This window comes from Myotis daubentonii, chromosome 14 (genome assembly GCF_963259705.1).
Source record: "Myotis daubentonii chromosome 14, mMyoDau2.1, whole genome shotgun sequence".
In the NCBI taxonomy this organism is placed as follows: Eukaryota; Metazoa; Chordata; class Mammalia; order Chiroptera; family Vespertilionidae; genus Myotis; species Myotis daubentonii.
The window spans coordinates 12,425,313-12,453,081 of NC_081853.1; the positions used below are offsets into that span (position 1 = coordinate 12,425,313).

At 39.2% G+C, this 27,769-nt stretch overlaps 1 protein-coding gene across 2 annotated transcripts in view; it reads left to right on the plus strand.

Moving 5' to 3' along the window:
• Positions 1–27,769, plus strand: part of FHIT (fragile histidine triad diadenosine triphosphatase) — a 1,351,032-nt gene that overhangs the window by 597,538 nt on the left and 725,725 nt on the right. For both annotated transcript variants that reach the window (XM_059662896.1, XM_059662897.1), the window contains one exon: positions 7,907–8,026. In XM_059662896.1, the coding sequence (XP_059518879.1) occupies positions 7,924–8,026 (103 nt within the window). In that variant the 5' untranslated portion in view covers positions 7,907–7,923. The remainder of the gene's footprint in view (positions 1–7,906; positions 8,027–27,769) is intronic.

A 27,769-nucleotide genomic window follows, 5' to 3' on the forward strand; every position in this document is an offset into this window, starting at 1 on the left:
GGCCATTTGCTTCTGTGGCCATTGAACCTTATTCCACTACAAGTTAAGGTTGCCTATCTAATCCTATCAGAAAACGTCTGATCAAATCTACTAGTAACAAAATTAAATGTGTATAGTAGAGACATTTTCTTTACTTTCTTCTATTCACTAATTTTGAAGACAAAGTTCTAAAAATAATGCCATGCTACTAGCAGATGAGAATTATAGGTGATAGAGGATATAAATAACTTCCATATTTGAAAAGGTGGAAAATGGAGACTCATTAAATATCTTGAAGTCACATGTTTTTAGTTCAAAATAAAATAACTTGTTACTAATGAGTACAGAAAAATTAATTAGCTAAAAACATGCCTCTGGTTTTCATTAATATGCTTCTGTTTATTTATAAAGCGGTATCTGTGAGCCTCAGTCACTATTTCTGGAGGGAGCCTAGCCCTTCCATTTCTGCCTCAGCCAAAGCCCACTAATAAGTTCAAAGGCCTAAACCTTAGCCTGAGGTCCTTAGCCCAGCACTCGGTTCTCTGGATGCCAGAAGCCATCGTCTTCATGTTTATTAAGAAACAGAGATTCTAGGAGATGATTTTTCGCCCCTGAGAATTCAAATGAATATTGGTACCTCCAGCCTTCTTGTTTGGCAGAAAAGATTCAGCAGTTTCCATTTGCTTAAAATAAAATTGCTTTCTGCCATTTTCATGGGAGAGGAAAGTATTTAATATTTATCTCAGCCTTGCAGACAGTTTCAGATCAGCAGATGCAGGGATCTTCTCATCACACAATATTGGCTCTTATGCTTTTTTCTACTTTTGTTCCTTTTATGGTTCCTGGAGTTTTTCTTCACCATTGAAATGAAAACTTGAGAAAGCATGTCTGCACGCAGCACAAGTAGGCAGAATTTTACCACAATTATGAAACGGCAAAGAATGGGTTTGGACAAGGACATAGACTTTCCATTTTCGGGTGCCAGTGTCAGGAGACAGACATAGCTGTGCTTGGTTTGCTCTCTCCTCCAATATTTTCAGACGAGGTATCTGCTGAGCCTGTGAAGTCTGGGAATTGCTGAAGCTTAGGGAGTGGCAGAGCCAGGACTCCAGTACGTGTGCTGAGAAGGCTCATGTCACCTCCTCACGCTTTCTCTCAGCAAAGGGTAGTTTGGGAGTTGTGTGGACACATCAAAAGGGAAGGAATAATGATGAGGTCAGAGGGCAGTCAACATTTCAAATTGTTGGCAGGCAGGCTAAACTCATGAGAAGAAATGTAATAGAATTGCATGAGCTCGTGGAAAGAGTGATGCCTGGGAAGGAGAGGAATGAGAGGCGGGGAAGCCTTGGGTAGAGGAGAAATGGGAAATAATTATGGGTGGATGAGTGCCAGAATGAATGTAATCAGCAGTCAGATGGATTGAGGCTGTCTCCCAAAAGCCATCTCAAAGAAATAAAAAGATGAGAAGACTGGGAAAAGGGTGAAAGAGAATGAAAGAAATGTTAGATGGAGTCCCTGAAAGGCAGAGAAGTAAGCTGAGGTCAGGGACTATTTGAAGACATAATGACCAAGAATAGAAAGAACACAGTGAAAATGAAGGCCTAAAATATGGAAGAAGTTAATGGACCATGAAACAGGAGGACTCAGGAAAAGAGTCTAGAGTGGATTCATTAATGCTGCTCCCCCCCCCCCAAAGGAACCTTAGAACTTAACCTTATTTGAATATGGGATCTTAGCAGATGTGATTAGTTGAGAGTTGAGTTTACTAGTGTACTAGAGGGGGTTATAAATCAAATGACCTGTGTCTTCATGAGGGGAGAGGACACACACACAGCTTGGACACGTGAAGACAGAGGAGAGGTTGCAGTGATACATCTATAAGCGAAGGGACGCCAAGGATTCTTGGCACTCACCAGAAGCTAGGGAGAGAAAAGGGAGTGTCCTGTCCCAGAGCTGTCAGGGGCACTTGGGCCTACCACCACCTTGACTTCAGTCTTCTGGCCTCCAGAACTGTGAGAAAATGAATTTCTGTTCTGTTCAGCCACTCAATTTGTGACAATTTCTTACTGCAGCCCTCAGAAGCTAATACTTCGTCCTACTCTAGACCCTTCAACAAAACTCTAACAATTTTGAGATAGAAACTAGAGCATCCTCCAGGGAACAGGAGTCTGATTGTCACTGAACTTTTCTCCACAGCAACACCAGGATGTGAGAGAGCAAAAGAGTAATAGTTTCCATGTCTTGCAACAAGCAAGTTTAAGCTTAGCATTTTATTTCTGGTTACTGTATTTGAGTGAGAGGGTAAAATGAAGATATTCGGTATAAAATCTCAGTTTTTCACATATAGAGAGAACCTCTCTGAAAGTCACTTTAGAGAACATATTCTGGGTGGTGGTGCGGGGGAGGAGGAGGGACGTGTGGGTGGTGATAGAAGAACAGAAAAGAATCCAGGGGAAAGAAGTTACATTCAGGAAAAAAGAACAAGTAGGAAATTTGGTGATTTTTGTATAAAGAAGCAATGAAAACTTTAGCTTTTAGATTGTGATAGGGGAGATAATTAGAAAATGTTCCACTAAAAATAATTGGAAATGCTGAATGAAATATACAAATATTCACTCAACGACATAGGTGAGCTATGAAAAAAGGGAGGGGACAAAAAAACAAAGAAGAAACTAAAATTCAAAAGAAGAAATGCTGAGCACATTGCTGCCTGGTATGAGGGCGTGTTTGTAGACCTTTGTCAGTAAGATAAATGAGAAACATGATTGCTTGAGTAACTAACTAATGGTGTGTAAAAAACTACAAAACACGGCATATCAATAACTATTTGAAATTATAACATACTATTATTTCAACACATAAAAAATTAGACAGGAGGAAGCTGGGAGATGAACTGTGAGAGAGAGCCAAGATGGGAATAATATGCTAAGGGCATCGACATGAACTGCTTTTAGATATTGATGGAGACATTAAGCATTAGTATGGATTGTAATAAGAATAACCACTTCTGAAATCGAAGTGGAATGTATAATTTCATACAAAAGGAAAAACTTATCTAGCTAGTGGAAATAGGAAGGAGAAAAAAGTGAAACAAAAACTGAAATAGGATATTCAAAATAAACTTAAAGAATAATTAGCATAAATGTACAGGGGTTAAAGTAATCAAGGCAGACTATCCAGTGGGCATAAAACAAAATGCTATAATACATTGTTTATAAAAACCATTTAGAAGGACACAGGTTGAAGATAAGGGGACAGAAAAAGTTACACTTATCAGATACAAAGAAAAAGGAAAATGAACAATAGATCAAGGGAGTAAAGCTAGCAGGAACATATGCACATGCAATAAAGTGGAAAGCATAGGGCATTGAGCAATGGAGCAATTGTAGTTAGAAATCGAACAGTCTTTTCAGAAGCTGAAGAAACAATGAGACTAACAGTGAGCAGACAAAGACTTGGATGCCTTTGCTGTACCATGTACTAGTATATGGGACTCCGTACTCAACAAATGCAGGCTATATTTTGTTTAGAGGACATGGATTAGTTGGGCCCATGCTTCATCTTTTTTATTATTATTAAGTGTATTTTTATTGATTTCAGAGAGGAAGAGAGGGAGAGAAAAAGAGAGAGAGAGAGACAGAGAGAGACAGAGAGAGAGAGAGACAGAGAGAGAGAGACAGAGAGAGACAGAGAGAGAGAGAGAGATCAAAACATCAATGATGAGAGAGAATCACTGATTGGCTGCCTCCTGCATGCCCCACACTGGGGATCGAGCCCGAAACCTGGCCATGTGCCTTGACGAGGAATTGAACTGTGACCTCCTGGTTCACAGGTCGATGCTCAACCACTGAGTCACACTGACTGGGCCATGCTTCATCTTTAATGAATCAGGAAGAAAGCCTCATTCTGAACAATCAACACTATAGAGGTTCTTTTCTCTATAGTGTTTTAAAATCAGCTATCACTAACAGAAAGATAGCAAAACATAGTATATGTTTGAAAATGAAAAGACCTAGGCCAAAAATGGAATGAACGATAACGAGAATAGCAAAATTTTAAAGCTGAGTGATAATAAAAGCCCAATAGGTCACAATTTGATAGAGGACTAATGGAATACTTTGAAGGTAATATATAGCTTTTTGTTACCCAAGAGAAAATTAGAAAGTCTGAAACCCATCAGTTCAATGTTTGATTCAAGTAACTAGAAAAATGGTAACATGGTAAAACTGAAGAAACAATGAAGGAAAAAAATAAACAAATACAAGTTCAGAAAATAAGCAACAAACTAGAGAAAATTAATAAAAGCAAAGAACCAAAACTGGTTCTTTGAAAAAGTTAATAGCTAGATATAATTCTTGTAAGACTGATGAAGAAAACCATACATACATTAACAAAATAAGCAAATAAGCATAAACAAAATGCAAAACACGAAAAAGACACAATTATGGATTACATTTTTAATCTTAAAAGAGTATTATAATTTTTTAACATTAAAGTGGACAATTTAGGTAAAAAGGATATATGCCTAAAATATGAAGTAAGAAAAATCTTAATCAACAAACATAAAATAAATTATAATAATTACCATAACTTAATCCCCTGTAATATAAAAAGGGGCCCAAACAGTTGATAGTGAGTTCTATTTAATTCACAAGGGACAGAAAAATTGTTTATGAAACATTTTATAGAACAAATTTTAAAAGCCAATCTATGAAGTTTGATTTTTAAAACAAAACAAGGGAAAACATATTGACCAACTTTTTTTTATGACATTAAAAACTGCAAAGAATTCTAGTGTAGCAATGTATTAAATACATTCTGATGAAGTTGAATCATAAAAGTGAAAGGATGCATTTGGCATTTTAAAAAATCTGTTTCTGTAATTTACAATGTTAATGGCAAAGAACAAGAAATCATGTCACCAATGATAATGAAAAAGCATTTATTTATTTTTTTATTTTTTAAAATGGAACCAACCCTTAGGAAACTTGGAATGGTGATTTCTTTTTTAGCTTGATAAAGGCTTTCTACTAAAAATTTATGTCAGAAATATTTCTTAATTTCTTAATTAAAAACTGCTCTAAATGTATTCCTTTTAAGCTTGGAAATGAGACAAAAATGCCTGTTGGTCCTACTTCCCAATATTACTAGATCCCTTACCAATGCAGTAAGACAAAGAAACCAACAAAGGTAGAATTGAGATGAAAAATATAATTATTTCTAAGTCAAATCATGTACAGTTGACCCTTGAATAATATAGCTTTGAACTGCTCAGGTCTACTAATAACACAGATTTCTTTCAATAAGTATAGAGTTGCCTTTTGTATCCTTGGGTTTTGTATCTTCCATTGGGAATAGGCAGGGGTGGAGGGTCAATATAAGTTATACATGATTTTGATTATGTGGGGGGTCAGCATCGCTAACCTTTGCATTGTTCAATAGTTAACTGCATGTAGAAAACCAAAGAAAATCAGAAGAAACTATTAATACCATGCAAGAGTTCAGCTAGGTTGCCAGCTTACAAGAATAACATATAAAAATAACATATCAATAGCTTTACACTGTATTGGGAGTAACAAATTATAAACTCTGATAGTAAGATACCATTTATAATAGTTACATAAACTAAGAGCTACCTAAGACCAAATTTATTAAGCATATAAGGGAAATTTAAGACCCTATTATAAGAGTGTTATGAAGGTATTATAGAATATAAATGTATTTATTTATTTATTTGAGAAAGAGAAATATCAGTTTGTTAAGAATATATTTTTATAACCTTATGGAAGAGAAGGGTTTGTTAAATAAGATTCACAAAGCACAACTTATAACAAGAAAATTAATTAACACATCAAAATGAATGTTTTTTGGCCCTGGCTGGGTAGTTCAGTTGGTTAGAGCATCATCGGCTATGCCAGGGTTGCGGGTTTGATCCCCAGATATATAAGAATCAACCAATAAAAGCACGAATGGACATGGCTGTGTGCCAATAAAACTTTATTTGTAAGTACAGGCCTCAGCCTGGATTTGGCTTGTGGGCTGTAATTTGTGAAGTCCTGCTGTACAGTGTGAATAATGCCTTGTAAAATTTTTTTAGATTCAACTCTGCCCCTCCGAAACAATCAACTGGTATTTCTCTCCTCTCTCTTTCTCAAATGAATAAATAAATAAAATGAATTCTTTTTTTCAATAGAAGGTATGATAAAAAAAACAACCCCAAAACTAACAGATGGTGAACATATAATTGTCATGTTTAATAGATCAAGATCAGTATTTAGAATGTACAAGGGACCCTGAAAAATCAGCAAATAGAAGAAAGGAAACCAATAAAAAAGAGGGCCCAGTATGAATTGGCAATTTATAGAAGGGGTTATATGCATACACACACCTCACATTGGAGACAAGCAAGTTAAAATTAAGAAATGCTGCTTTGCCTAGTAAAAGCTAGGAAATCAGATATCCTCAAGAACTAGCAAGGATATGAGAAAGTAGGAATCTGTGATACTTCTGGGATACAAACTGGAGAAATATTTTATAAAATGTATGTATATAACCTAAAATCCAATAATGGGGCTCTAGTATAGATACTCAGGAAAATATGTGTATGGATTCAAGAACTGGGAGAGCAGTTGTGTTTGGTCAGTGGTTCTGAATCATCTACACAGCTTATTAAAGCATAGATTGCTGGGCCCTTCTCCCAGAGATTCTGGTTTGGGAGGTCTGAAATAGGAATTGATAATTTTCATTTCTAATAAGTTCTCAGGTTAGGGAAACACCTTGAGAACCACTGGGTTAGATGATTTTCAGCATCTTTGATTTTTAAGATCGTTGTAAATGTCCTAGAAACCAGTGTTTGCATCATTAAGGCAAACCTTCCATTTTATTTTATTTTTTAAATATATTTTTATTGATTTCAGAGAGGAAGTGAGAGAGAGAGAGATAGAAACATCAGTGATGACAGTGAATAATCTATTGGCCTCTTGTACACCCCACGCTGGAGATCAAGCCAGCAAACAGGACACCCTGGTTCATAGGTCGATGCTCAACCACTGAGCCATGCCAACTGGGCCACCCTCTTATTTCTTTGTTGCTGTTAGGTTCTGCTCTGCTGGTGCTTCTACAATGGATGACGTGTGTGTAGCTCTCTGTATCTTTTGGGTCATTGGGAACATTCGAATCATTAAATATATTTATTGGTTTGTTTATAAAATATCAATTTTCCTTAATCTTTTTAAAATTAAATTTATTGGGGTGACATTGGTTAATAAGATATACAGATTTTAACTGTGTCCATTTTAGCTTGCTGCATCCTGGCTCTGTGTCAACCAGGATTTATTTTCACCTGGAACTATATTTTGCCCCTTCCCTTTTCTCCCCCTCAAAATATATCTCTTTAATTTTGGGAATTTTACCAGCATAATTCTACGGAAATGCTTGTATGTTTTTGTAATTACAGGCAAGTTCAAACTGTGTTTGTACTTTTTCTCAATGGCTTTTATATAAACAAAGATAAAACCATTGAGAAAAAGTACTTAAGAGTTAGATAATTTAGAATAAATGCTTAACAATGAAAAATTTTAGCTGAGCACAGTTGATGAAATGGATGTGTAAAAACCTAACAGATCTGGCCTAGCAGATTTGGGTGAAGGTGGCAACCTGAATGCAGAGGGATTAAGAAGACCATGGTATTGCCCACGTGCCAGCTTCTGCTGGCAGCCATTTACTCCAATTAAGTGGTGGGGAGAATGGAGCTCTTCAGGAGGACTGACCCAGGATACATCCTAGTGGACATTGAATGAGGGGCAGCTTAAATGATGTCTTCTCAAGTAAGAATCTGTAGCAATAGAGTTTGCTTTCTGTAAAGTGGTATATGATCTGAGTTTCTCAATTGACTTTTATAAAGGTCCTACATCGCTTTTTCTTTCAGATTCCAACTGAGAGAACATGTCATTCAGATTCGGCCAACATCTCATCAAGCCCTCTGTGGTGTTTCTCAGGACAGAACTGTCCTACGCCCTCGTGAACAGGAAACCTGTGGTCCCAGGACGTATCCTTTGTTTTAAGAGAAGAAAAATTTTAAAAGCCCCTGAACCTAACACACCACATGAATACAGGATTGGCCTCCAATATCTGTCCGAAAGGTAAACAAGGAATCCACTCTGCACCTCCCCCTCTTTGGACAAACCAGGTAAGATGTTCCATTTATTCTCGATTCAGTTGGTGGCACCGGTAATATGCTTGATCAGTTTTGCAGAACTTCTGGAAAGAGTTGCTTAGCAACTGTGGCTTCTGAGGAGAGTTTTTGCCTGACCTTTTCACTGTGGTAGCTGTGTAAATAAATAGGTGCTTCTAAAATGGTCCCAATAAATATCATGGACACTTTGTTTTCAGTTATCAATTGTGAATTTTAATAGTAAAATAGAGGTTGGGTGGAACTTTTGTGAAGTGAAAGTAAGGGATTATGGGAAGATTTGAAACTCATTGGTTTCTTTGCCTCTTGGAAATCATTCAAGCTGGAAGCTTTATTTAAATTCATATACATAAATATGCTTACAAATATTTTTTTCATGGTAGGGTCTAAAATAGCATTTTGTCTTGGAAAACATCCCAGCTTCTAGATCAGCGGTTCTCAACCTGTTGCCTAAGGGGTTGCCTAAGACTATCGGAAAACACATATATAATTACATACTGTTTTTGTGATTAACCACTATGCTTTAATTATGTTCAATTTGTAACAATGAAATTTGGGGTCACCACAACATGAGGAACTGTATTAAAGTGTCGCGGCATTAGGAAGGTTGAGAACCACTGTTCTAGATCATTGTCCCTCTGACTATCGAGTTGTAGTCTTTCTTCCTATTGACTTCCATAGGAACCTTATTCTTTGCAGTGGCAATAGCAGGAATTTGTTAAATGCTTTGGAGAGTAATTTTTATGATGTTGAAGATACCACTTGTGATTGTGTGCATATGACTTTTGTACTGACTCTTTAAAATTTTTTTTCTCTTTCTGCCTAACTCAATTTACTCTGCAGAGTACAGCACAGCATAAAATTTTATATTTTAAGATAACAAGAATATTCCACACTGAGACATGATTTTACTTTGAAATATATTGCTAGTAATTCTAAATCTATAAATATGTCAATTTTTTTTTCAGAGTGAGTTATATTTTTTTCAGTGGGAATTTTCAAAGTGCTTGAGAATTTTATGACTATTCTTTCTTGGCCTTGTAACTATGGTACATCAAAAAGAATAGAAACAAGAAAATATGCACCAAAAGATAGTTGTGATTTTATGATAGACTTTGAAATTTCTTGAATCCAAATTTTAACTAAATTAATTTTGTAAATTTATAAAACTAATGACCACAGCAATAAATCAGTGAATGACATATGCTTTTCTTGATATTATATAACGCCTCTTTAAGTTCATAAAAAATAGCTTAAATTATACTCAGTATTAGAAAATTTCATTCTTTTGTTTATTGATGTAAAAGAAATAAAAAAGTGGCACAATTTAGAAAGATCCTATAAAACAGAACAATTTTTAAGTTGTATGCCAGTTTTGTAGTGGGTTCTTCTCAAAGACCTGCAGTTCTTGAAATAACAGAAGCTTTTTGCATTTTATTTCTTCATTTGGTTGTGCTGCAAGTTTGCAGTTTTCTCTTTCCTTTGAGGAATTTTTTTAAGCAAAACGTTAGGAATTCTAGTGTCAAAAGAATATGGTTTAAATGCCATCTCTTTTTGGGTGCCAGCTTTAATTGACTTCTGTCAGAAAACTGAGGGAACCTGGGAAGGGATGTGAATTTAGATGAAGAAATTTTAATGCCTTCGACTGAGAAAATGTGGGCTTGGAGAGCTTCACTGCCTTTTCAATGGTTAATAATGGAATGAACTCTGTGAATTTTTTACTTACATCTTGGTAGTAAGAAACTTGCTTTTTCCTACTGTTTTAACCCACTCTGAATGTGTGATGTGTAAGACCTGGTCACAGATGCTTTGGAACACAAGAAACTGACATGTCTACTTCTGGGGACATGTCTGCCCGGAGCAGTGAGCAGGTAGTGAGTGATGATTGCATTTGTCCCACGGGCGCTGGGATTGCCATATGGAAGTGAGTCCTGGTCAGTTACTGTGTCTTTGAGCAAAGGCCAAGGAGATGGGGGGCATTGTAATAAAATAACAAACCTACTTGTTTGGAAGGGAGCAAGCAGGACCCAGTCCTTTCTGAGGACAGAACAGTGAGAACTGGATCATTTTGTCATCAGTTCACTCTGAAAGGTTATCTCCCATCTGCAGTGTTTAAGGTGGTCCGGGGCCAGGGGAGGATGCATTCAGACAATCCTTTTTATATGATGATTTTGTAGCTTTTTCTTTTACTTTATCTTCGTAAACTCTGTTAAGTGATAACTGTGAGGAGAATCTTAATAAGTTACTTATTCCCTTGCAGAAAGCGACATTCTTTTGTCCTGTGATTGGGGAATTGAAGCTGTGGATAGTTCAGCCCACTAACATTTCATAAAATAATTGGTGATATGTCTGCAGCAGACTTTAATCTTTCCCCAGCATTCTAGTCTGTCCGCTCTCATTTAGCCCCTTGGGTGGGTCAGCGAGCCTGTGTCTGGATCTCCAATCAAGCCTGTACCTCGTTCTGAGCCACCCTCTGATCATATTGTTTTCCTAGTCCCTTGCTTACAAACAACTATTGAAAATAATGAGCCTCCCCCGAATCCTTGCCTTTTTTTTTAAGGATAAAGTCCAAACTCCTTAGCATAGTTTTTTAAAAAATCATTATCTTTTTTTAAAGTTCACTTTTATTTTTCAATTAAAGTTTCCATTCAGTACTATTTTGTACTGGTTTCAGGTGTTTAGCATAGTGGTGGACAATATACTTTACAGAGTGGCCCCTCCTGGCACCATGCATCCTCTTACTCAGCCCTTCCCAGCTCTTTGCTAAACAAGCATGTGTTTCTGTTACCATTTCGCCTGCACTCTCTTCCCCTGAGACCCTTCCCATCCTTTTCATTTCTGCTCAAGTGCTTTGCTACCCGTCCCACCTTTGTAGGAACAACATATTCTGTCCTTCTTGTGACATTTGGTTCATTAGTCACATGTTGATCATTCAACAGTTATTACTGAGCTCCTACTCTGTGCCAGGCATCATTTCAAGCAAGTCTCCCATTCTGCTTCCTGTCACAACTGGCGCATTCCTACTGGTGTCTGCCCTGAGTCCTTAGTTCCTGGGAAGGGGTGGGAGCAGGCCCTGCTCTGGCACAGCTCTTTGTCCTGGCATCCCAGCACTTGCTGACTGCATTTAGTGAACCTGCAAATGTCAGGAGCACCCGGATCATTTCAGCTAATGGGGCGGGGCAGTAAGGGTCTGCGAGGTCCTGCCTGTCCGCATTCCCTGCACAAAGCCAAGTCTTGTCACCATTTTATTCCAGATTTTTTAGTATCATATTCAAGCTCTGTTTTCCCTTCATGCCTTGTCAGTGACAATCTTGTTTATATTTCTGTGCTATGACTGTACCGCGTTAAGTCTAAAAGCAGTGAATGAATGGACGGCTGATGGGAAAGGGTCCTTTCCCTTCCTTTTGTGTACGTTGCATGTTAATCTGTCAGTGGACAAGTCTGTATTTTAAGGGCAGTACATTGGCATCCTTATGTGAACTGGAAATTTTTATCTTGTATTTTTGGTGATTTCTTTTTAAAAAGAGTATGCAGGCGGCCTTTGGGGAATGTGCCATTCAGAAGAGACTTATAAATGTCATCTTTGAACTTGTGCCCTCGCTAACATTTTGAGGGCTCCCCATCCTCAAGCCTTTTTTCCTATGACTTTGCTTCCTGACTTTTTCATACCTTTCAGAGGAGGAGAGGAACTGTCAGATCAGGGGCTGAGGATCTGCTTTTGAAGCAAGACTATTTGCTTCCTGCTCAAAGAGCCACTTCAGTCCCTCCTTGTCCCCACCTAAGGCAAACACTCTGTTCGGCGCAGTGTTTGAAGCTGACTGAATAGCTCTGGCCTCCGTGGCGCTCCACTCTAGAAGAATGTGTCGGAATGTCTTTAATCCATTAATTTCTTGTTCCTGGAAAGTGCTTTCCAGAGTGTCTTGGTGAGAAAGCAGAAGCGTCTGGAATGGCATCTTTAGAATTCAGCAGGAGCCCCTCACTCCTCAGTGTAACCCAGCTCCTATCCATGGCTTACACACATTTGAACCAGGATGGTTACCACTTCTCCCCACCCCCTCCCTTTGCGTTGTGCAGTGCCTACCTCTCATCTTGAGTCGAGCATGAAAAATAAATTTGAACATTAGCGGAATCCATTTGGGGACTAGGGCTTTTATTGTAAATAAAATTATTCATTTGTTATGTCCTGTAGTTTTCAGCAGACAGAGTATTGATCTTGGGTTTGCTTTCAGAATGGCATAAGGAGCTGTAATGTAAGGGGAACGTGGCAACATTTGTGAACGGGATGAATGTGGTGTGTAACGACAGAGACAAACCTCCCTTGCTGGCCATACTATATTATACAAATCATTTGTCAATAGATTATTGAATTAGTTATTCGAAAGCAGATTTCTCCAAACAGGAGCATCGCACACAATGTTATCAGGGCCAAACAACGTTAGAATGATGCATTGAGGATAGCCTTCCAAGGTGTGTTTGTGAAGAATTGGACTAAGTAACTTAAAGGACATTTCTGCTGATGTATTAGAAACAAAAGTTTTGTACAATGGAAATTTTGCGCTAAGGTCCAACTTCAGTAGATAAAAAAGAAAACCCTGGTAAATGTCTTTTAAAACACAATTTCAGCTATCCAAACAAGCGATGTTTAGATTTCTCTCTTTTTCAGACCATTTCATCTTGAGTTCTCCTCAAATAAATGAAGAAAGAATAAAAATAGCTTCGTTACTTAACAGTGCTTTTTTTGGAAGCACTATAAGCTCTAAGATGCTATAGATAAAAGTGCCCTTTTAATCCTTCCGTAAAAATCAGAAATATTCGTCATTTCCTAAGTAGGTTGTAATGCTGTGAATTTCTTTAATTGTTCAGGAAACTGCAGTTATTAGTGATCTGATGATCTTTCATTTCTCAAAAGTTTCTTTATAAGCCTTCCTGTGCAAATAAAATGAGCACAAGCACATTTTAATATCTTTATTACTAAAGATAGATGTTTTTGCTCTTAAATTTCCCCAAACCTATGTCTGTTTTTTGCACCCTCTGTATGCCTGCTGCATATTAGGAGGTTCAGATACTCTTGGAGAGATGTTCAAAGACAATCTTGCCATCCTCTGTCCTGAGCTATCACTGGGCAAGCTGGTTTTCTTGTCATATTTTCTTGCCTTTATTTGGCAGATTATTGCATTCCAAAGCTCTGTGTGTAGCCGTGGTTGCTCAGTCAGAGTGCTCTTTCCCCTGTTTCTATGGGGAAGATTCCCATGTAGTGTGCACCTGTCTTTGGTTAGTAGAGGGCATTGCTACCAGCTAGAACCAGTTTGTGGTGGCTTTGGCCAGCAGGAACAAAGGGAGCTCTGGGATGCGCCTATAATTCACTAAGTTGCTTGACATCTTGTTTTCAGTGTCTAGAACCTGCCACAGAGGATCCTGCCAGCCCCCACTGCAAGGCAAACCTTGTGTGACCGTCATCCATCTCAACTTGTCATCTGAGAAATTGTCACAGAGAGCAAATACATTTGCTCTCAAACCCCAAGTTTTTAGTTGATAGTGACCTTGCAGTGTTAAGGAGGATTCTGAGGCTGCCTTCAGGGTCAGCGGGCAGTAGCTAGCTATCAGGTTCCAGAAGAGAAAGGGGAGCCACCCTGGCCAGGCTCTAACTCTCCCACGTTCATTTTTTTGTTCCTGGAGCTGAGGCTGGCCTCTTTACTGTTATTATAGACAGCATGATGGATTGTTGGCACCTGAAACTGAAGGGGTTAATAGATACTTTGTATGTGTGCAAGGAATATTTGAAATTGGACGGAACAAAATGGGTGGACTTTATACACTTTACTCTGGCTCCTTCGAATAAAGGTGGCCCGCCTGTGAAACAGCGTGCCTGAGCCCTGTACATCTTGGTCTGTAAGGCCTCATTTAGGCCACCTCCTGCTAGCCGCTGCTCCCCGGCTCCTTGCTGCCTGCGGCTGGGGAGGACATGCACGCGATGGCATTCTGGCTCACTTGGCTCCTTGCTTGTTAGTTTTCCCTTGACCTTGACCTCTTCTCCTTAGTAGGGTTTGCCTTCTGCGTTAGGCCCTGCTGTGAACGAGCTGAGACGGGCTTCCTGCACATGCTTATGTGTTAGAGGAGGAAACTCCAAACTGGCTTTTCGATCAGAGCTTTCAGGGGGTTCCTGCATTCTCTCAGAATTGCACAGAACCGATAGAATCACTTTTATAACCGGTTAAAGACACCTCTGCAATCTGCTGATCTATACAAAACGTAATTTTCTATGAGGGTAGGAAAGAGGAAGATGATATTAGGAGTGCTCTTTCTCCCATGCTAGCAAATGATAGAACAATAATTTTATATATGTATTAAAGTAACACTTTGAATATTTCTTATATTAATTGCAAAAATGAGAAGTCTGTAACACAGAAAACCATTCCCCATTTCTACTTATTTCTTTGTGAAACTTTCCTCAGGTAATTTCAAACTATCAATGTGAGCAGTCACTGAACGCGGTTCATTATATTCTGGGCACATTTGTGATCTGCTTTCCATGAAAGTCATCAGATTGTGAGGAACAGGAAGAGGCTGGGCCTGTGCTGCCAGCCCGGCACTGGTGACAGAATCTAATTAGAAGTAATGAATGGAATAATACATCATTACTCAAAGAAATGTCATGAAATTAACTCAAAAAATGCACAGTGTATCCTGATTTCCATTTTCAATGAAAATAGATTTGTTAGAACATCAGTAGACAGTTCATGTTTATCCTATATCTTCATACACATTTCAAAACTTAAAATCTATTGAATAAATATACATGCATTTTCTACAACACAATAAGTTAAGATGGCTTTCTTTTGCTAATAGAGTCTTATGGATATTCTTTATTATATACATAATGTGTATATATGTTCACTTCTTAGAATTAGCATAATTAATTTATATTTAATGCAAATTAATGATCTCATTTATTTACTTAGCTCCCATTTCCTTTCTCAAACTAATTGACTGAAAACATAACTACTATACATTTGCAAATAGCTCTTGGGCATAATTCTTAAATTGGCCTTGTCCTAAAAATTGCCTACAGTATTAGCCATCTGAACCAGCTTTGTAATCTAAAATATTTTTCTGGGATTTCTGCTCCAGGCTTTAAATATGCTTCAGGAGTCTCAGTTTGGCTTAGATATACCCACAGCTGGGGGTTAAGAGGTGGGTCAGTATGTCTTAGGCAGAGGAGTTGTTTTTATGTGTAGCGGTTAGTATGACACGCGGCACTGACCAATGTGACAGGTGTTCTGGAACCTCTCTGCTGAGCCAGACATGAGCCTGTTAATTTCTGCATTTTGGGGAGACCTAGGGGTCCCCAGTGAGGCAGAGAGGAGTGAGCAGCACTCAGGGAGTAGTGAGTACAGAGCACTTCAATTTTTTAATAACAGAAATGGGTGTGACAATGGGTATAGTTGCAGTAACAGCCCTGGTTTTAGAGAGGCAAAAACTGATAGGAGGAAGCTGCCATTAAATCCTGGGGCTCAAATGTGGTATTTATTCTTCAATATCATGGAGGCTAGCAGAATAGTAGATTGACTGATTAGTTAAAAAACAACAGAATTCTCTTTTCGTTTCCAATGGCCGTCATCCTTATGATGAACTGGTAGCTTCCTACCAGCGGGTCTGGGAAAGCCTGGCTATGAGACCCAGGCAGGGTTTTCTGTCTTTTCCATGTGGGGGTGGCGGTGTGGAAAGTGTATACACACACACACACACACACACACACACACACACACCTTATTAATATCTTTTGTTAAAAATATTTTGGAAATTAATTAAAATAATGTTTCAAGATGAACAGTGCAATTGGAGTCAGTATTTTGCTTTGTGTTCACTGACCCATGAACCTTTGAAATAGAAAAGCTGAACTTCAGGCCAATGGTGGTCCTACTTCATGGGAATCCAGACTGCACCCGAACTCCTAACCCTCATGCCATTGTCTTTCCGCCCTCTAGTTGTCCACATGTGCAGCCAGACTTCCTGTGGCATCGGTTAGGTGTTCTGAGGACTTATTCTCCCTAGTTTCAAACCTTCCCCATCACTTCTGCTTTCCAGTGCTTTATTGTTGTAAGATAATCTTTTAAAATTTTTATTTATTTATTAACTTCAGAGAGAGAGAAAGAGAAATATATATTTGTGTTGTTCCACTTACTTATGCATTCATTAGTTGATTGTTGTATGTGCCCTGACTGGGGATCAAACCTGCAACCTTGGTGTATCAGGATGATGCTCTAACCAACAGAACTACCCGACCAGGGCTTTCCACTGCTATAATGTTGTAAATCTATACTCTGCCACTCACATTTTTCCTTGACTTTGGTGGGTTTGTTGTTGTATCATAATCATCAGTATTATTTAAGAATAGGTTAACCTTGGTGACTTCTGAACGTCTGCAAGGCTTAAGCCTGAGCTGCGGTGCTGGAGTGTGGGCCGGGCAGCTAGCTTGGCGAGCAGCAGAGCTTGCTCCACGGTACAGCCTGGTCCAGGAGGAGATTCATCTGGCTTTCTAATTTTTCTCTTTTCTAATAGGTTTTGAAATGGCTGTAGTTATCAAGAGCTCTTTTCATTTTCAAGATTTATTCCCAGTTCAGGAGATTTGTTGGAACTAAGAATTATCTGTTGCGTGCTAATACTTTAACAGTCAACCATGATCCCCTTCCATTCACCAAAGCTGATTGCTTTAACAGTTGTTAAATAAGATATGCCAGGATAAAATAAATCAACAGAAATTACATTAAAATCTTGGAGTGTTTCTCATGCAGACATCTGGAATACTAGTTAGTATTTTCTGTTCTGTTTAGGGACCAAATGCACCCCTAGGAGCTTTTTCTCATGTTGCTGTATCTGCGGTAATGAGATTGAACTTTAGGAGAGCAACACACGTTCAGTGGGACTTTCCACATTGCCCTGGAACATGCGCAGCTAAGGTCTAACAGAAAGGATGTCGGCAGTTATGGAGAAATACCACGTGTGAGAGACAGCCAGCCCCACCACACTGCACCATCCTCCATGCTCCCGCACTCCGTAAGGCAGAAAGTCAGCCCGTTGGAATGAAGAATGGGAGAGGCTTTCCTCATCCCTCTTCCTGGAGTGATCACTCCTACTGCCCTAAAGTCATGTGTGAGAGGACCCTCAAGGCTCTCAGCTGGATGATTTCAATAAAAGAATGCTGGCTTCTTGCCCCCTGGCTTGGTGCTGGCTGAGCTGTGGCACCGGCACCGGCAGGCGATGCAGGCCATGCAGGCCCTGCCCTCAGAGGGGGACAAGACAGGACAAGCACTAGGAGAGCTTCCCATGTGCTCTGTTAGTTTGGGATTGCACATGAGCCCAGACCAGTGCTTGCTTCTCAAGGGGTGGCTTTTGGCGTGGCCTCCAGTAGAGCAAGAAGGGACTGGGGAATAATTCCCAGGAAAGAGATGGAACAACTTTGCTATTCCACCCTAAGTTTCTGTAGCCCTTGGAGGAAACACACAAGCAGGTCCCTAGACTCCTGTAAAGGGTCATGAATGTCACTGTAGCAGGCAGGTGCCTCAAGGCTGCTCAGATTGATTGCTCAACTGAGGCACTGGCCTATCCAGCAAGGAGGTTGGGACATGGTCTACTTGCAGGTTATAAAGGGAAACATGACTTTCCTTTTGTAAACGGATTATCAGAAACAGATAGCGTGATGGCAAAGCCTGAGTTCCTTCCTGGAAATAACATATCTACCAACTCCAAACTATGCAGGTCCCCCCATGTTTGCAGAGGGTCCCCTCAGACGGAACTGGAATTGGATCAGGGGCACCAGCCTTTCACCTGCTGACAGACAGTTACCTGAGATCACTCAGCCTCTAACAAAAGGATGAGGAGTCCTGGCTGGTTTGGCTCAGTGGTTTCTGCCTCAGACCAAAAAGTTGCAGGTTCAATTCCCAGTCAAGGGCATGTACCTAGGTTGCAGGTTCCTGAGCCCCATAGGGGTGCATGTGGGAGGCAACCAATAGATGTTTCTCTCTCACGCTGTGCCTTCCCTCCCTTCTACTCTCTGTAGAAATCAATGGAAAAATTATCCTCGGGTGATGATTAAAAAAAAGAAAGAAAGGCCGGTTTGGCTCAGTGGATAGAGTGTTGGCCCTCTGACTGAATGGTCTCAGGTTCGATTCCTGGTAAAGGGCACATACCTAGGTTGCAGGCTCAATCCCTGGCCCTACTCAGGGTGAGTGCGGCAACCAATGGACGTGTCTCTCTTGCATCATTGGTGCTGGCTGAGCTGTGGCACCAGTGATGTTTCTCTCTCTGTGTCTCTCCCCCTCACTTCCACTCTCTCTAAAAATCAATGAAAAATATCCTCGGGTGAGGATTGACAACAACAACAAAAGGGTGAGGAGCTCAGCCTCAGGTTGGGGAAGAAGCTGACAGAGCGCGCTAAGTGGTCAGGCTGCATCTTAAGCCTCTGCTGGCGAGGACATGGAATTCTCATATGAGACTGGACTGTTGAACTGGAGATAATGTTTAAGAATTTTATCAACATGTAATTGGCATACAAAATATATAATCTTCAGGTAAACAATATAATGATTTAATATTTGTACATATTGCAAAGTGATCAGCACAGTGTGTCTAGTTAACATGTGTCACCAGACTTTACTCCAGAATTTTTTCCCGGTGATGAGAACTTGTAAGATTTACTCTTAGCAGCTTTAAAATATGCAATACAGTATTATTAGCTATAGTTGTTGTGCTACACTTTATTTCCATGAAATATTTATTTTATAACTGGAAGTTTTTACCTTTAGACCCCTTTACCCATTTCTCCCATCTCTCCCCACTCGCAACCTCACCTCTGCAACCACCAATCTCTTCTCTGTTTCTATAAGTTGTTTTTGTTTTGTTATTTAAATTCCACATACACGTGAGATCATACCGTATTTTTCTTTTTCTGTCTGACTTATTTCACTTAGCATAAATGCTCTTAAGGTACATCCATGTTGTCACAAATAGTAAGATTTTATTTTATTTTTATTTTATGGCTGAATAATATTCCATGTCTATAGATGCCATGTTTTCTATATCTGTTTATTCATCAGTGGACACAGGTTGCTTCCATATCTTGGCTGTTGTAAATACTGCTGTGATAAATATGGGGGTTGATATACCTTTTTGAGTTGGTGTTTTCATTTTCTTTGTATTAATACCCCAAAGTGGAGTTGCTGGATCGTATGGTAGTTCTATTTTTAATGATTTGAGAAAACTCCATACTGTTTTCCATAGCGGCTACACCAACTTTATTCCCACCATCAATGAGAAAGGTTTTCCTTTTCTCCACGTCATTGCCAACACTTATTTGTTGTCTTTTTGACAATACTCATACTAACAGGTGTGTGGTTTTGATTTGCAATTTGGCTGTAGGGGGTATTTCATTAATTTAATTAATGATTCAATCTCTTTATTAGTAATCATTTTGTTCAGATTTACTATTTCTGGAGATACTTTTAATTATGAAAAGTGAATGCAAAGTTATAGACTCTGCTGAAGATGTCCCTGAGGGTCTGGTAAGGGGTTCCACATAGAATGACTGGCAAAGTGATAGCAAAGGATACAACTGCAGCTCATCCTCACCTCCACCAAGTTGAGGTTCTTCAATCCCTGTTTATGGAAGCAAAGGGATGGCATCATAAATCCTAAAGAAAAAGTGGTTTGTCGTTGAGTACTGTCTTAGCAGTATGGGGCTTGTTGATTGACTTAAAACATAGGACGAGAATCTTGAATATAGCAGATGTTGGATAAATATTTATGGGATACATTTAATTTTGGTTCAAAACAGGGTGGTTGGGTAAATGTACCTTCATTTATTGATTTAACAGGTATTTTCTGAAGGCCTGCTCTATGCCAGGTTCTTCTGTTCTGCTTTTCTAATTCTGATCTAAAGTTGGCATACACTTAGGCTGAAGAAATACCAACCCAAGGGTTGAATGCTATTGGCCGTTTTGGAATGACAGCAGCCAGAGTGATCCTATTAAACATGTTGAATCCATGTCACTTCTCTGCTTATTCCCCCACAGTAGCTTCCTGCTTTCCTCAAACTACAGCCAAAGTTATCACAGTGATCTACAGGGTCCCCACATGAACTCCACCTGTCCCTGCCACCATCCTTACTCCTCCTCATTTTATCCACAGTCATCTTGTAGTACGTTGAATGGTGACTCCCCAAAAATGTCTTAATCTGTGGAACTTTGAATATTATCTTACATGGAAAAAGGTCTTTGTAGTTGCAATTAAGTTGAAGATCTTAAGGTGAGGATAACATCCTAGATAAACTGGGTAAACCATAAGTCTAATGGCAAGTATCTTCATAGGAGTGGGAGTTACATAGAGAAGAGGTGAGGGAGGCAGAGTGATGGGGTCACAGGTGAAGGAATGCTGCCAGCTAGGAGCTAGGAAAGGCAAAGAACAGACTTTCCCTTGGAGCTTCCAGAGGAAGGACAGCCCTTTTTCGCTCTGATTTCAGGCTTCCGACCTCCAAGCTGAGAATCAGTTGCTGATGTTTTAAACCACAAGTTTGTGGGAGTTTGTCTCTACAGCCACAGGAAACTGATACAGTCCCTACACTGGTGTTCCTGCCACACCCACTTCCTGTTCATAAACATTCTAAGCGTTCTCTGGCCTCTCAGCCCTGAACCAGCCACCCCTTCTCCTTGGAATGCAGTTAGGTGTATGTATGCTGGGCCCTGTCATCTCCTGCAGACCTTTATTCAGATGTATGCCAATGTCTCATGATGCTCGTCCCTTTATTTTAATATCACACCACCCCTCCCGTTTTATATCTTGCAGCACTCATACCCTAACTCAGTGGTCGGCAAACTGCGGCTCGTGAGCCATATGCGGCTCTTTGGCCCCTAGAGTGTGGCTCTTCCACAAAATACCATGTGCGGGCGCGCACGTACAGTGCAATTGAAACTTCGTGGCCCATGCGCAGAAGTCGGTATTTTGTGGAAGAGTCACACTCAAGGGGCCAAAGAGCCACATGTGGCCCACGAGCCACAGTTTGCCAGCCACTGCCCTAACTTGCTCTATAACTTAGTATGTTGCCTCAGAGTAACTGGAATGTGAACTCTGTGAGGGTGGGGGTTGCTGTCCCATCTGCTCAGGACTACATCCTCACAGCCAGGGACCTTGCCTGGCGCATGGCAGGCATTCAGTAAATGTTTGTTAAATGAGTATCCCTGGTTGGCCAACTGAACTGTTTATCTTTAAAGCTGAAAAAAAGGCAAGAGTCCTCATTTAGCAAGTAAAATAAGTTGATCAAGTTTCACACCAAGCTCTGTGCTGCATGTTGATTGAGTGTCAACCTGGATTTTTACATAGTTACACATATGCACACGCTCACACTTGGATGCATATTCATCACTTCAAAGTGGCCTGCTCTGAAAAGAAGTAACAGGTGGCTTCAGCATGGAACAGTGTCTTCCCCTGCCCACCCTAGCACAGCTCTCGTAGATTTCACGTGGGTCCCAGCCAGCCTGGGGAAAGCAGTTACTTCTTGGCTGTGCCCTGTTTCTGAGGTGACGTTTTTAGTCCTCCTAAATATCAAAAATTAACCCAGGGTTTGATAACTCATCAGCTAGTGAGCTTTGATTTCCCATGATTTTATATGACCCTCCCTTCCCTCCTCAGGGAGTCTAGAGCTGAGTTGTATGCAGTTTTTTCATCTTTTAATTCATTTTTGTAGTCCTGGCTTTCCCCTCATACAGATTCTCTTACATGCATCCTTATTTATAAACTAGAGGCCTGATGCACAAAAATTTGTGCAAGAGTAGGCCTTGCTTCCCTCTAGCACCCGGGACCCGGGCTGGCTTCCCTCCGGCCCTGGCTTTGTCAGGAAGGACATCCAGAATGACATCTGGAGGGATGTCTGGTCTAATTAGCATAGCACCCTTTTATCATTATAGATGTTTCTTTCTGATGAATCCCTGTGATAAGACCTTTTTTAAGTTTACTGCTATTTGTACAATAGCCAAGGCATTACCAAGGCAGTTTGTCTATTTATTTCCTGGAATGTTGAAAAATGACTAAAGTTGACTGATAAAGTAAAATTAAGTGTTTTAAAAGATGAAACGGCCCTGGCCTGTGTGGCTCAGTTGGTTGGAGCATTATCCTGTATATGGAAAAGTCTTGAGTTCCATTCCTGGTCAGGGCATAAACCTAGGTTTCTGATTTGATTCCTGGTCAGGGTGAGTATGGAAGACATCCAACTGATGTTTCTCTCTCTCATTCTCCCTTCCTTTTTCTCTCAGATCAGTGACTGGATAACGAAGGTGAAGGAATTAGCTAAAAACATTCATGTATACCCCTTGGACACGGGAAACAGTGTGGTGAAGGCCAAAGGAGGGGACGAAGGATGGATGAGAGTGGGCAAAGGTGGGGGGAGGAGATTGGGGACATCTGCAATAGTGTCAACATTAAAAATTTTTAATATAAATAAATAAATAAAAGCAAAAACAAATTAATGAAAACATATCTTCAGGTAAGGATATAAAAAAATAAAGAAAAATAAAGATAGAACAAACAGGCCCAGCCAGGTGGCTTAGTTGGTTGGAGTGTCCTCTCATACACCAAAAAGGTTGTGGGTTTGATTTCTGGTCAGGGCACATACCTAGGTCATGAGTTTGACCCCAGGTTGGGGCACATACAGAAGGCAACCAATCAATGTTTCTCTCTCTCTTTCCTAAAATTCAATATGCATATCCTTGGGTAAGGATTAAAAAAAAAAAAAAAAAGGAGGCATGAAAATAACATCTATGATCCTATATAATAAAAGGGTAATATGCAAATTGACCCTAACAGCAGAACGACTGGGAATGACTGGTCACTATGACACACACTGACCACCAGGGGGCAGATGCTCAATGCACGAGCTGCCCCCTGGTGGTCAGTGCGATCCCACAGGGGGAGCTCTGCTCAGCCACAAGCCAGGCTGCCAGCTGCCAGCACAGCGGTGATGGCGGGAGCCTCTCCCGCCTCCTCAGCAGCGCTAAGGATGTCCGACTGCAGTTTAGGCCTGCTTCCCACTGGCAAGTGGACATCCCCTGAGGGCTTCCAGGCTGCCAGAGGGATGTCTGACTGCCATCTTAGGCCCGATACCCTGGGGAGCGGGCCTAAGCCAGCAGGTGGACATCCCCCGAGGGGTCCCAGACTATGAGAGGGCACAGGTCAGGCTGAGGGACCCCCCCCCCCCCGAGTGCACAAATTTTTGTGCACGGGGCCTCTAGTTTAAAATAAACCTTTAAATTGATGGAAATTTGACAATCTGTAAACCTTTTAGTTTTCCTTTTTTTCCTGTGAGGCATGGTAAAAATACATATTATATGTTATATATATTATATTATATTATATTATATTATATTATATTATATTATATTATATTAATGTTTTATATGTATGTCACACATATGCTTTATATATATGTTGCATATTTATATATAATTTTATATATGTAAATCAAATTTCTGCTGTTTTAAGTGCCTGGGGAGATAGGTGAGGGAACGATCCTGGGCTCATTTATGGCTGCGAGTTACTCTGCCCTGGTGGTTTTAAATTACATCTCCAGGGGGGTTCCTTTAGTCTAGATGTTCAACTCTCACTAACCATAATGGGAGTTACTGTACACATCTCTCCACATACACACAGCACTGAAAAATGACCCTCTTGCACCACCTTTGTGTCTTGCCCTTTGAACTAATTTCAGTGGATGTTTTTAGTGAAGCATCATCTCTGTGCAGTCAGTCCTCTGGGTGCTGAGGTTGCTAACAATTCTCCACAGGCAACAGGCCAACCAACACGCGCTGGAAGGGTCTAGCTAGCACTGATAACTTTCGGGACTATAGACTTCTCTTTTATTCACTTTCAAATGATGCTATTCTTTTTTTCTCTTTTTTTACCATGTTTTTTTTCCCACGTCTACATCTCAGCTTCCTGAGAATACACAGTAGGTGCTCAGCACTAATGTAGTTTTGAAACTATTTAAATGTTATGGAGAAAAGGAATTACATATATTCAAGGCATTTGGTGTTTTTTAGCTAAAGAATTTCTTGACTAAATGTTTTGTTTAAATTATGTCTGTGTAAAAGCAATCTAGTTATATCAAGTGTAACAGTTTTTTAAATCTTGCATTTTTTAATTATAAGACTATCTGCCTATTATAGGAAATAAGAACCATCTATAATCTCATTACCCAGAAATAGCCCATGTGAAAAAAAAAAACTTTTCTATTTTTTTATGTTTCTCTACAAAACAGAAACATATTATAACCTGACTTTTTACCAATTTTATTATTGACATTTTCTGATGTTTTAATATATACTTATAACTAGGATTTTTAATGATGGAGTAATATTGTATTATCTGGATCTACTATAATTTTGTATTCACTATTTAACCTATTTATAATGAATATTTTGGTAAAGCATCTTTGATCATATTCCTGATAAATTTCTTGATCTGTAATCACTTGCAAAAATGCTATGTGTTGTTTAAAATGGCAAATATCCTCAAATTTGTTTTACACCAGCAATACATGAGAACATGTATCTTATTATAGCCTCATCAACTTCAAGAATTTAAGATTTGGAAGTTTGTCCAAACCTTTACCAAATTGATAGATTTTACTTATGCCATTCCACTCGTAGCTGAGTGATATAGGGTTGATTTTTAAATATACTTGTGAATTATTTTCTTCAGTTAATTTCCTCTGGTCCTTTTCTATTGGGCTATTTATTAAAGCTCAATTTGTTAGAGATGTTCTAGGAATTAACCTCTGCCTATCATACTTGTTGCAAATAGTTTTATTTTGGCCTCACCCTGTTCAATTTGCTTATATTATTAACATAAAGAACTGTTATTATTTTTGTATTTAAGCTTATCAACTTTGTCATTTGTGAGTTTTTACTATTCTTTTAAGCTTACAAAGACTTTCTATCCTTCCTGAGATAAATATTTATGTATACTTTCTTGTGTTTTTTGAAATATTTTCTTTAGTCTACTATTACCAAGTACTTCATGGGCTAGTTTTTAAAGTTCACTTTATTTTTCCAGCAGCCCTTTGAAGGAGGTAGAGAATGCTATTTCCAAGTTAAAAATTAGGAAACCGGGGGTGTGGCAATGAGCCAGATAGTTGTGTTCTAGAAGCAGAGCTGTGCTTTCACATTCTAAGAGTAATAATACATATGGACTTCTTTATTGAACTCTTAGTTTGTCTTTCTATTATTAACTATTAATTTTTACATATTTTCTGCTTAGAGGTAATATTGAAAAGGGAGATCATGGAAAATTTGGCAATTTTGTCATGTGTCTTCAGAATTATAAAAGATGTTATATTAAACATGATGTGTTTTACATTGTAGATTATGCTTAACATAATTATAATATAAAATGCATTCTCTGATATTATAAACCTTTGAAAAAGATAAACCATACATGGCAATCACCAGTTAGCCAGATCTTTTCATTATGCAGAATACTGCTTTTGACTGTTGATGAAAAACAGAGAACACAGCAATCTAGGAGGTCATCTGCCTATGGCCTGTGTAGAGGCAGGGGATATCCCATTTCCTATGAGTCTCATGGTCTGAGAATATGTGGGAAGTCTGGTAGAATTGAATAGAAGAATTATACATGCAGTCAAAATTACATCATGTAGAGAAATAATATAAGAAGGAAAAGATATCTATAATAAATTCTTCATTCTGTGTCCATTTCCTGAATGAGCTTTATCAGTTTTTAGAAATGAAATTAATAAATAATTTGTCCAAATAGAAATATATTTAATTTAATCCTGATATAGTGTTTACTTTTTAAAAAATTAGATACAGTTGACATATAATATTGTATTTAGTTTTGAGACATATATATATTGTGAAATGATTACCACAATAAGTTTACTTAAAATCCATTACCACACGGTTACAATATGTTTTCTTGTGATGAGAACTGTTTTTCAGTTTCCTTCAAATATCTCTTTTTTCCCCCTTTTTATTTATTGGGGTGGCATTGTCAATAAAATTATATAGGTTTCAGGTGTTCAGTTCTATAATACATCATCTGAATATTATATTGTGTTCACCACTCCAAGTCAAGTCTCCTTCCACCACCATTTATCTCCCGTTTACCTTCTTCTACCTTCCCTCAACCCCTTTCTCTCTGATAATCCCCATACTGTTGTCTGTGTCTATGAGGGTGTTTGGGGGTTTTGTTTTGTTTTTCCTTAATCCCTTCATCTTTTTTAAAAGATCTCTCTTTAGCATTGACTCTTGATTGTTTATAACCATTCACCCACTTTTTTTATTATAAAATACATTTGAATTGGTCATCTTAACTTCCTGACATGTTTTAATGGCCCAAATTGAACATAAATTGCATTATGTTCCCATGAGACTTCCCACTTTCTCATGTGACTTTGAACATGAGAGGGTTTTGAAGATAGGATGCTGCTACCAATCCTCAGTGGAGTGGAGATCCGATGGTTTTTTATTCTTGATCTCAGGTAGCTGAAGTTTGCATCTGTATTGAATTCTCTATTTACTGGAGATCCTATGATAACTCTCTTTATTATAACATGGCTGTACTTGTCCATACCTACTGAAGTGGTCCCTGTCCTTTCCAATTCTGAGGACAGAAAATTCAGGATAGTGAAGTCACCGATGACAGATTCTGCCTGCAAAATCAGTGACAACCTATTTAATTACTTTTTAGCATTACTCATATAACATTTTTATATGCCGTGAGATTTTTCTAAGCATTTGATAAATGTTAATTTAAATTCATAAGCAATCCTCAGGCAGGTACTATCAGTGCCTCTGTTTTATAGATGAAGAGATAAGTTACTCAGAGCTTAACTAATCCAAATCAAACATATATTAAGAGGCAGATCCAGGTTTCACACCCGAAAGGCATAACTCCAGAGAGGATGATCTAAACGAGGGATCCCAGGGTTTCTGAGGGTCCCCGAGTGCCTTCCGGGAACCTGTGAGCTCTTTCCTTTTCCAACTATGTATCTTCATGAGATCAGCTTTTCTTCCTACGCTTCAGCCAAAAGACATGACAGATTGAGTATAGGAGGGGAAATGAGAACGCCATACATTTCATCAGCCTTTCATAAGAGCTTCACAAAACTGTGAAACATCGCCCCTCTTCACACATTGTTTTTGGAATATGTGGTTATTATAAAATTATTATGTTACCATCCTGGTTTACTGCTTTCAGTAAACCAACAGGTGTTTTACAATGTTCTCAGTTGTAATTTTCAATTAAATGTCGGTTGGTGGGATCCACATGAGCACATGCTCTCTGACAGTGTTAAGGGTTATGGAGACCAACAGGTTTGCGCACTTCACCTCTGAGCCCTGTACTTTGCTTCCTCACGCCTTTACCTCAGCTCTAGCTTCTCCTGTCTTTCCCCACTATTTCTGATTTAATGCACCCCTAAACAGAGAACAAAGGTGTGAGCCGTATGTTCTAAAGGCCAAGGCGATTGGAGCACCAGGGAGCTGAGCCTAGGCTGACGGGGGTGAGCTCTGCAGCCCCCGCCCCGCTGCATTC